The sequence below is a fragment of the Mus pahari genome, chromosome X (genome assembly GCF_900095145.1).
Source record: "Mus pahari chromosome X, PAHARI_EIJ_v1.1, whole genome shotgun sequence".
NCBI lineage: Eukaryota > Metazoa > Chordata > Mammalia > Rodentia > Muridae > Mus > Mus pahari.
Window position 1 is genome coordinate 122840158 of NC_034613.1, and position 11650 is coordinate 122851807.

Below are 11650 nucleotides of genomic sequence, written 5' to 3' on the forward strand. Positions count from 1 at the left end.
AGGTCATATGGAGTTTGGGAGACCAAGGAGCCTCTATTCCCACTGTTGGCCGATTAGGTCATCTTCTGCTACAAATGCAGCTAGAAACACAAACCCAGGTGATCTCTTATACAATAGGGAGACCACAGATTAGAGTAGCACACTGTACGTTTCAGACTGGCTAGAAGAGATTCTTCTTGTTTCACCATAAAGGAACAAGAAATACTTTAGGTGATGAGGATGCTAATTATCCAGATTTGACCACTGGACACGGTGTACATATATCAGAACTTCACATTATACCTCCTAGATTTGTGTGTTTATATGTGAAATGATTAGCTTAATGACTACGGATCATGCTGAAGCTTTGGGTCTACAGAATGGATGTTAAGATGGGTGAAGTAAAGGACACTGAAGTGTGCCTCCTAACCTAAGATAATTTCATGAGTCATCCTTCCTTTCTTCCTTCCTCCCTCTCTCCATTCATCCCTCCTTCCCTCCCTCCATCTCACCCTTCCTTCTTTTTGCTTTTGCTCTTTTTAGACAGGATATCACTGTGTAGCCTAGGTGATTCTCAAACTCATGAACTTCCTGCTTTGCTTGGCCTCCTGCATCCTGAAAGAATAGACATGTTTAACTACATCCAGTTGCTCTTTTTCTTTCTCTGTTCTATTTTCACTATCATTCTAAAGCCATTCAGGGGTGAAAAAATTCCAAAGAAGCAGGTCTTTACAGTAGGAAGGAGAAGCAGAGAAATTACCTTTCTAGAAGGTATGGTCTTCTGGGCAAAGAGCTGCCTTCTATACTGCAAATTGGAGCAGAGTCATTTCCAGCTACCACCACCCCTCCAGTCCTTAAGTTGGTCTAGTAGGCTAGCTGACTATAATTTTGCCTCAAGTCTGCCTTACTTTGCATGCAAAAGGGAGTTCATTAAGATACTTTTGTCTTCTCTGCTTTGAGCTTGACTTACAGTAGTCAAGTTAATTTTGTAGCCATGAGTATCTATGAATAGTCTAGTGCTTACACATCCTTCATGGCTACCACTTTTTGAGCTCTACAAGAAACACTTAGAACTACCTTTTTAAAAATGGAATCACAGCATGGATCTCTCTGTCTCTGTTAAATCTCTTTCTCTTCTAATGCTACTTTCCTATGTTGAAGGAAGAATTTTCTTCTATACCAGACCCTTTGGGTAGATCTGCAGAGAGCTCTGTTCTCCCATGAAGAGATACTGATGAAGCTGCGCATGGAAAATAGAATGAGAAGGAAGACAGAATGAAAACAGAGGAAAGAGCGGTGCACATCTTACGTGGAGAAGGCGTTGTTCTGTTTTTCACATCGGATCCCCTTGCAGTTGTTAGGTTCATCAATAGCTCTGGTCTCATAGTAAAAGTAAAGCTGGTTCAGTCCATTGGCAAAAGCCAGTAGTACTAGGCAGTAGATAAAGAGAAATTTGAGTATATCAAGCAGCATTCGTCCCAAAGAGATCTGCAGAGGCCCTAAATGGGAGTTGGCTGTGAACAAGGATATGAGACGCAAGGAACTTAAAATGTTGGATATTGCGAAGAGTGCTTCTGCAATCAGAGTCGGGTGCCACATTTCCCATTCTTCCCTTGGACGAGAACCATTATACTGGAAAAAAACACACACAAGTGCACAATATGAGAAGTACAGCGAGTCTTTCCAAAAATCTCCCCTTTGCACCCTTCCACACACACAATATGTACTCTATACTCTGCTTACATAAAATCCCCCATGCATGGCACTGTTTGTTTGTCTTTTTTGCCCCATTCAATCAGTACACAGCGCTAATAACGCTCTCCCTCCCACTCTTATCCAAATATATACCAAGAATATATACATAGCAGAAGGAATTTCAGAGCCATCATCTGCAGCAGCCACCTGTGGTTTATCAACAGACATTTTCTAACTGCGGGTTTACCAGATTGTTGTTGAGTGTTTCTGAAAAGGAGCCATTGGGGCGCCCAAGCGAGTGGGTACCAAATTATCTTCACTTCTCAGTGAAATTTCAACTCAGACCTATACCTCATCCCCTCACCTTGGCTTGAAACACATGGTTAATTTGCGGTTACTGAAGGATGATGGGGTAGAGGCAGCCTCCTGTGTGTGTGTTCTCCAGGCTCTGCTGCTTACAGTTTCAGGCTGATAGAGAGTCCTTAGGGAGCCTTTTCCTCAGAGCTTTCTGCTGCATTTTTAGCAGTTTGTAATGTATTCTACACCATTGCAAATGGCATGTCAACCTTCCAGGTAGCAAATTTAGTACTTCTCCACTTAGCAGCATATGGATGTATTTTGCTGTTTCTTTAACAACCTTACAAGTTAGAAAGGCCTTCTAGTGCAAATGAAGAAGCAGGAAGTTGAAGGAAAGGGAATAGCCAGATTTATAGAGTTGGTTGCCTATTTCCAGCCTCTTGAAGACCTCTGTCTTCTGGAATGTGAGGAATAGCTTCATGGAGAAGTGGGAGATGGTAAGGACTGGACTCCAATTTGGAAATCATCACTTAAAACTGCCTGTACCCTTTACCTTCACAATAAAAAAGGATAACACCATTCCCACCTGCTGGACATGTTTGTGATTCAATATTTATCTGCAAGACTCTCTGTATTCCACAAGGAAGGATGGTATGGAAAAACAAGGAACTAATCATTAACCTTCCAAAGGACATGATAGGTTTTGCTTGGAATTCAATCTGAAGAACGACTACTTTGCACTCTCATTTAAGCATCACATTTTCTCAGGTCTGAATGTAGGCATCTTTCCTGAGACAAAGTGTTGGGGGTCAAATTATCTTGTAGGCGCTTCTCAGTGTTCTTCACTTCCAACAACCAAGAAAACTGATGGTGTTAAAGTCACTTGTGTGTATCCAAGATTCTTCATTGTCAGGAAATCAGAGACTGTGCCACATGTGTGCTTCTGTTTCAGATAGATGTTTTGGAGGCTGATCAGTTTTCTGTAATCTTAGCCAAATTTCCCATACATTTACATTTTTCTTCAAAGGAAAGGAAACCTAAACCAGTTTTTGCATCACTGTGAGCAAGTGGGTGGTATGCCTGGCTTACAAATAGAGGAACTGAAATCCAGAGTGGCTTGCTAAATATCATGCAACAAATTTGGTGGCAGAGACAGAACTGAACTCCAGGTCCCTCAACATTAAGTCTAGCACTGCTTCCATTAAATGTCACTCATATGGGAATTGATCTCACAACACAGATGTTACAAAGGTCAGTCCAAGTTTTGAGATTTATGTGAGAGATGGCAATTCTTTGCTGATAACCAAACAGAACCTATGTTTCAAAATGAGAATGAATCACAGTATAGAACTAATTTGACTTTCCATTCCCTCTCTCTCCCACAGGGAAGTCTGTTGCCCACAGGATGGGGAATCTGGATGCGCAGAATACTCAGAAGTGTGAAAGACAATTCTCATTGGACATCTCTAGTTTGCATCTTATAGCTCTGGAGAACTCCTTAGAAGATAGGTGATGGGTGTGGGGAATAAGGTTAGAGTTCATCTAGGATAGACATCAACACCAAGTGCCAGATAATGCATATGTTGGCTTTGTCAGCTGTAGGTCTTTGTCATAACTTAACGCTCCCTTTGTAGCACTAAAGTGACCAAAGACAGTACATAGATGAATGGATGTGACAGGGAGCCAAATTTGGTTCATAGACCAGAGCTTAATAACTCCTGATCTACTACTGTAAATTTTAAACTCTATTTCTTAGACCCTCAGGGTTCAATGGAGACATCTAACGGCCATTGTGGGAACCAAAGAAGCAGACTAGATGACCCATTCTTTATGTCAAATTTAGCCCTTTGAGCTATATCATATACTGTAGTTCTTTGTAAGTCTCTGCTTGATGATATCTTTTCATGGAATCCAAAGCTTGAAAACCAGTGGAGTTTAGTTTGCTTATTTATCAGAGGTAGGACTGAAACTCTGAGAGGTGGAAGGGTTGGTTGGTGGTGATCAACCTCACAGGTGGGAGAAGAGATTAAATTCATGTTTAATTAAGCTAGGCTAGGTTAGTGATACTGGGAAATACATGACATTTCCTGCATTCTTTGAAACAGACTGCAGTTTGAAACTTGGCCCCATGTCTTTTCAAAGAGGTGTGGATTACATTGTTACCCCAAAAGAAAAATCTGAAGATGGATCGGCTGATGTGGGGAACTCCATGATGGTAAGAACACAAGAGGTAATTATGTCTATAGTAAAGTAAATGTTGAAGAAATGCCCACAACTCAGCACAGTCTAGATCTAGTCTGTGTATTAATCAAAGTGAAGGAGGGATGGACCTAAGTGATATCCTAGAAGATGAAAGGCTGACTATTCCCCATTCAAAGGGTTGCCTGTGGACACTGAGGTTCAGCCATATGTATAGTTGTTCTTTGGGTTACTTTGGTGAATGTCTTTTGGTTCGTGTTGCTTTAATCCCTGTGAGAAGGAGTATGTATTGTTAACTAATTTTACACTCTAAGAAGTAAAGAAAAACTTGGATCTATGAAAGCAAGAGAACCTGAGTTCAGATGTCTGCCACACATGTAAAAGTCAAGTGCAATGGTCCCACCCCACTGCTGGGGAGGAGGGTGGAAACAGGTGCATCCCAGGGGCCTCCTGATCAACCCATCTAACTGAAATGGTGAGTTCCAGTTTCAGTGAGAGATCATGTCTCAAAAAAAGAAGGTGGTGAGCCACTGAGGAAGACATTTAACAGCACTTGTTCACTAATAGTGTGAATATATGTATAACCACACAGAGATAAAAATTAAGTAGTTAATAAATTAAGGAATTTTAAAGGCAAGTTCATTTTACTTAATCTCCAATTTACTTAATTGCCCTGGAACAACAGTGATTTGAAGTGTTCCAATGGGGGCCGGGGGAAACACCTGTGGGGAGCTTCTATCTCATTTTCCTCAGGGAATGTCTAAACTGGTTGCATTTTTGTGGAAGAGAGGACCACAAAATGAAGTTCTTGTTTGAAAGATCTAAATTCTTGGGGCTGGAGAGATGGATAAGAGGTTAAGACTACTTGCCACTTTACTGTAGAGGATCTGCATTCAATTCCCAATACCCACATGGTGGCTCCTAACCATGTGTAACTCCAAGTTTAGGGGATGAGTCTGTCTCTCCGGGCCTTCATGAGCACTAAGCATATGTACACACATGCACACAAAATATCCATACACATAAATATGTTTAAAAATTGAAAGTCTGCATGTGATATTTCTTGTTTGTGTTTTCTTTTAGTGTTAAGAAGCAGAATTTAGAAGCTTAGCTGAGTGGGTTTATTATACATTGATATGGAGAAGTATTTAGCTCTTTGGAAGCCTCACCAGTGAAATTAGGAAGATTATGTAATTAGCTGATGTTGAGCATCTGTAGACACATTTTAATATCCCAGATAGAAATCATTTTTTTAATCATTTATTTTAAACTTTTCTGGTTAAACAAAACCTAGTAAGTTCAAGATTGTTAAGTTATGGTGTCTCTACTTATAAAGGAGATTTAAAAATAGAATATTTTTATTAATTCTTTTAAAAATATTCATAATGCACACAGTGCATTGTTGAAAAGGAAAACTGTGATAATTAGCCAGCAGAGTGCCAGGGGGACATGGAGTTAACCCAGGCAGGATCAGCAGAGTCAAACATTTTCTTTCACTAGGCTTTTTCTTTTAAGAAAGTTGTAAGCATGTGTTAAATGGTCGCCACACATATAAGGCATACTCTTGGGCTCTTTTCAAAAATGTTTCATGAATGCATTCAATATTCATGCTCTATATAAATCTCAAGGTCTTACAATTTATGCAATATGCATATTAGGGATGTAAAAATAAACGAAGTTGTTGGAGACTTGGGGGACAGCCATATTCCCATTCTAAAAGTCCTCAATGTGAAATTGAATACCAGAAGCACAACCAACTAGACATCTTGGGGAATGAATTGTCAGCCTTTCCTCATGGGGAAAAACTCAAAGCAGGGTAGGAGGCCTTCTATTATTAAATTGCATACCTAGACTCAGACCTGTGGTTACCCCCAGATATAGTGGCCTATGGAGAGGTACCTGGAACTTTACTCCACACTTGGGGAAGGTCATCTTACATGATGAGTTGTACCTCTGTTGATGAGAGAACCGGACTCTACCCATTTACAGGTCTCATTAAAATTGAAATTGTGCATATTTAAAAATAATTTTCAGAATAATTCAAGGTGCTTATATATGAGGAAAGTATCAAGATTACAGGGTATGCTTAGTGTAGACATTTTCTGAACTGGTAGGGGGATGTAGGGTGAGTGATAATAAAAATTTGTGTATTTTCTAACAAATTGAAAAATTATCCTGACAGAAGACATAAAGAAGAAAGCAGAGGTTATTGTAGTGAACCTACGTGTTGTACACTTTCTGGGGTTCTGCTGCTTGCTATACAAAGAATGGGTGGGGAAGTGGGGATGTTGGCTCTGTTAAACAATGACTCAGAAGGTAAAGGAGAGGGGACACTATCTGTACTACAGAGAGGAATCAGTTTTGTCCTGTATATTTCCACAGGGAGGAGTGCTTACCAATGGCTATAGCAGGGAAAATATTAGTCAAATATAAAATAACTGATTTGACTAAAGTGATAACAGGTAAGAGGGTTTTTGGAGGTAATGCAGTTAGTGAGCTTACTCGTCCTACCCCGTGTGAGCACTAGTATGCCATCTTCTTTGAAGGAATGTTATAGATGTTTAAGCACTGAAGGCTGAAGACAACTTTATCCTGAGCATCTGAGAAACTTAAGGATTCCTCTGGGGGGGGTGAAAAAAAACCATTCCTTTCTTCACTGGATTTGCATAAGTTGATACTACTTACACACTACTGAAAAAGGTCTCTGTAGTATTTCCTAGAATAGATGGGACACTCGATAGTTTTCCCCATAAACTCTATCTGCTCCCAGGGCCAAAGTTTATTGACATAACTCAGCCAAAATAACAGGGGAAGAAAGATGCTAGACATCCCATTTTACCTTGACATAGGCCACGATCTTCAAGGAAATAGTTGCCAGGTAGAGGGAGTTCATTGCAAAATCCATCAGGTTCCACCAATCATGGATGTATTCCGTGAATCCACCATCCCACATTTCCTTTATTTCCCCCCAAATGAAACCTGAAGAATGGAGGCAGTAAGTTTATTTCTATATCAAGGCCATGCTGAACATCACCACAGAAGTCCCCCGAATGAATAAAGATGAGAGGCATGAATGAATGAACTGGGCCCAGCAGGTAAGACTCTAAGAGCTAGAGATCCCTTACCTTTCTTTCCTTGGCTACTCCATCTCCCAATTTTGAAAAACAACAACAACAAAAACCTAGTATGCTTTTCACTTTTCTGGGCACCTCTCACTTTTGTTTTTGTTTTTCAAACATAAAGCATAATTTGCCTTCGATGTTCCTAAGCATTCTTCTCACCTCTCTCTCTCCTCGCTCCTTTTCCCTTCTATCTCTGGTAACCCCCTTTCCACTTTCATGTCACATATGTTCTATTTCCTTTTCTCTAGCTGATGGTCTTCTTTCTATTTGTATTCCCTGCATTCAGTCACACTCATATAAGAGAGCATGAAGTGTTTGCCTTTCTCAGTCTAGTTAACCTTGTTCAATTTAATATTTTCTGGATCCATCCAGTTTCCCGCATGCTTCACAATTTGCCTATTCCTTACAATGGAACAAACTCCCATTGTGTGTATGGACCCTGTCTTCATGACTCAGCCATTTTTTTCGTGAGCATCTAGGCTGGTTCCATTTACTTGCTATTGACAATAGTGCAGCAAGAAACACCGATGTTCAAGTACCTCTGTGGTGGGATATTGGGTCCTTTGGATACCTAAGCCAGGAATAGCATAGTTTTATAAGGATCCCATCACACTGACTTCCACACTGCCTGCAGAAGTCTCTCCCAAGCAGTGAATCATGTCTCTCTCCCCCCCCCCATACCTGGCATCACTTACTTTCTTGACTAGCCATTCTGATTAGGATGAAATAAAATTTCGAAGTAGTTTTAATTTTCATTCCCCTGATGGCTAAAGGTGATAAGTACTCCCTAAACTATTTACTTTCCACTTTGTTCTTCATAATTGGAGGCTGTTGTGGTTTTCTCTTAAGCTTTAATTTAGCTACTGAAATTTTAGGCACTGGGTTCTCCATTCTTCCCATTTTGGAGTGTAATAAATTGACTTTGTCGGCCGGGCAGTGGTGGCACACGTCTTTAATCCCAGCATTTGGGAGGCAGAGGCAGGCGGATTTCTGAGTTCGAGGACAGCCTGGTCTACAAAGTGAGTTCCAGGACAGCCAGGGCTACACAGAGAAACCCTATCTCAAAAAACCAAAAATAAATAAATAAATAGATAGATAAAATAAATTGACTTTGTCAGTATTGTTCTACCATCGTTATTTTCCTCTGGGTGCTAAGGAGAAAAGCTCTTCCTGGGTTTTGATGGACTGACCGGGGATCACATTGCCAGATGTAACTACTTAAGTTATGCGTTGTGACCCCAAATAACTCAGGATCTATTTTCTTTGTTCTCCTCTCCTGTGTGTGTGTATGTGTGTGTGTGTGTGTGTGTGTGTGTGTGTGTGTGAAATTTTGCCTGATGACATAGATATTTCAGTAAAACTATGTGGCCATGGTCAAGGTCATCAATTACCAGACTTTACGTATGGATCACTTAGGGATACTGTTAACTTCTAGACTCAGGATAAGACTTAAGTTGTCTCTGATAAAATTCCAAATCATGTTCTAAATGTTAGCTTGAGGTTCAGAGTTTGAGTCACATAGACTTAGAAGATGACATGTACTGGAGAGTTCAGTGTCATCTAATTATGTCTAAAGATCATGGGGAGATCAACTTTTACCATGGTCAGAGTAAATTTCTCCATTTTTTTTTCTGCTGACTGTAGGATCAGTATTCAAAAAGTACATAGAACCTGAACTAGGATTCTATGAAATAGACACAAACACAAGAAATCAGCAGAATCCATGTGCTTCCTGGTTATAGCAAAGGGTGTTTTAAATAGAATACCCAGTGCTTGCCCTGACTAGTTTCCTTGAAGGCTATAGTGACTGACACAAAGCTTTCTCCCCTAAGTCAACTAACACCCATTTTTTTCAATCCTAAAAGACGTTAGATGAGCAGATGCAAACTCTGAGAATATGCTTATTTTACAATGGCTAATGCATAATTGAGTGATCAGAACCTAGGATAGAAGGAACCACATTTCTTAGATTCTTAACACAGGCTTACTAGAGGGGTCCTAATTCAGAGCTACACGTTCCACTGAATGCATGTCCAGTAGTTTTTAAAGTGGGACTAGAAGACAGTCTAGTCATTATTGTTGTTCTGTTGCACTTACCTAGAACCCAAGGCAGTATCATCCATTCCACAACGGTTGGGGGAGGTCCTTGAACATGGAGGTCTGTTCTGACGATGTGTTGAGAAGCCAGGAGAAGCATGAAGAGGAAAGTCAGATAGGATGCTGTGTGGCAGATGAACTTGATAAAGGGTTTCTTGATGAAAAGCCCAAGGTTGCTTCTGGGTGAGATCAGATAGGCTATGGACAGCATCGGAAACAGAAATCCAATGGTCATGCAGGTCAGAAGCTTGACTACCCAGTGTTTTCTCCGCCATCCAGGGAAGCCATCGTACCACAAGGTGGCCAGCAATTGTTGGCAGTTTGGCTGAGCGACAAACTGGGAAAAGAAAAGAACAAGTTAGGGACCTGAGATCAGCCCAGGAAAAAGTCAATTCTCATAATACTTCTATTCACAGTCTTGACCAGGAGTCATTAAACACACATTGAAAAATCGAGCTCCCCAGATTCATTCCTGATGGGCTGAGACTCCCTAAGGTATGGAAGGATTGAGCCTGGATATCAGTTTTCTAAATTTCCCTGGGAATATATGTGCATCTCAGTTAAGAAGCCTGAGGATTTTTATTTCAGACTGATTCACTTCTTCTATTCATTCTCTTATCCTACACGAGGTCACTGACAAGTGTACAGTTGGTTTGGGGAAACACAAACTGACAGAGAATAAACTCTGCCTGTGGCTATGCTTTGAAATGGAAATTAGTTCCCATTTTGATTTTTTGCCTTTTCCCATTTTGTTTTGAGTATCACTTGGCTGGTTTGCAATAAATAAGGTTGCTACTTTGCTATCTAATATCCATTCTAGTCTAGACATACAACACAGGAAAAATATTTGGGGGCCAACACTATAATATTGTATACTAACCCAGCTGGGGTTTGACTTAAGGCAATTTACAAAGTGTCAGTGATTAATAATTAAGGAATAATCAGCAATGCAAGTCACCCTCCAGCTGCTACTTCCTGGTAAGTGACTCAATAGGGAGCTCAGCTATCAACCATGATTTGAAATACTGCCTACATTTGACTATTCAAGCTTCCCGGGGGACAGATTAACATAGCTACACCATGTAGCATACTAATACAAAGGACAGAAACCTCTTCCATCATTTACCTAACACCTAAGGCAAGCTATCCCAACATTCCTATTATATTTACAACGACCAGAAAGTCTCAATCAAGTCATTCTCCTCCTTAGTCTACTCCATGGGTAGACTATATCTCTCAGTATCCCTGGCCATGTGATGAAGTTCTTATTAACCAAAAAGGAAGAGAAATGATGTGCAGCAGTTCCAGGAGTAGCCCATAGAAGTGTTCCATGTGTGTTCCTCTGTGGCTTTACTCCATTTGGGGAGTTTTTGAGAACCCATGCCCTTTAATATCCTCGAGGAAGAGAACTATTCTGCTGACCAAGAATATTTATCTTGAAACATTACATTCATGAGGAAATTCTATAGCTTTTAAGCCACCATATGCTTTTAGGTTTAAAGCAGTTGGAAATTAGGAAACTGAAAAAATAATCTCTATGACTAAAAAGATGGCTCACTGTTTAAGATCCTCTTGCAGAGGATCCAGGTCAGTTCTAAGGACCCACGTGGTGGCTGACAACCATTTGTAATATGCCAGTTCCAGGGGAGCCAATGTTGCCTTCTCACCTCTATGGACACAGGCACACATGTGGCACACATACATTCACAAAGGCAAAACCATCACACACACACACACACACACACACACACACACACACTATACCAAAATATTTCTTTTTTCATAATACCTTTAAAAATTATTATTATTTTTAATTTCTTTCATATTTTTAGGTATTTTCTTTACATTTCAAATGTTATCCCTTTTCCTAGTTTCCACTCTGAAAATCCCCTATACCCTCCCCCCTCCCCCTGCTCCCCAACACACCCACTCCCTGGCATTCCCCTATACTGGGGCATGGATCCTTCACAGGACCACAGGCCTCTCCTCCCATTGATGACTGACTAGGCCATCCTCTGCTACATTTATAGCTAGAGCCACAAGTTCCACCATGTGTTTTCTTTGATTGGTGGTATAGTTCCAAGGAGCTCTGGGGGTACTGGTTAGTTCATAGTCCCCTTCAGCTCCCTGGGTACTTTATCTGGGTCCTTCATTGGGGACCTTGTGTTCCATCCAATGGATGACTGTGAGCATCCACTTCTGTATTTGCCAGGCACTGGTCCAAAATATTTTCTTTTCTTTTTTTTCTTTTTTTTTTTTTT

The 11650-nt window shown here is 40.5% G+C and overlaps 1 protein-coding gene across 1 annotated transcript in view; it reads right to left on the reverse strand.

Annotated features, from left to right (window-relative positions):
- Trpc5 (transient receptor potential cation channel subfamily C member 5) overlaps window positions 1-11650 on the reverse strand; it is a 290726-nt gene that overhangs the window by 42380 nt on the left and 236696 nt on the right. The window contains exons 4-6 of the mRNA XM_021188239.2: window positions 9390-9726; window positions 7010-7149; window positions 1289-1611 (exon numbers count right to left, since the gene is read on the reverse strand). Of these exons, the coding sequence (XP_021043898.1) occupies window positions 1289-1611; window positions 7010-7149; window positions 9390-9726 (800 nt within the window). The remainder of the gene's footprint in view (window positions 1-1288; window positions 1612-7009; window positions 7150-9389; window positions 9727-11650) is intronic.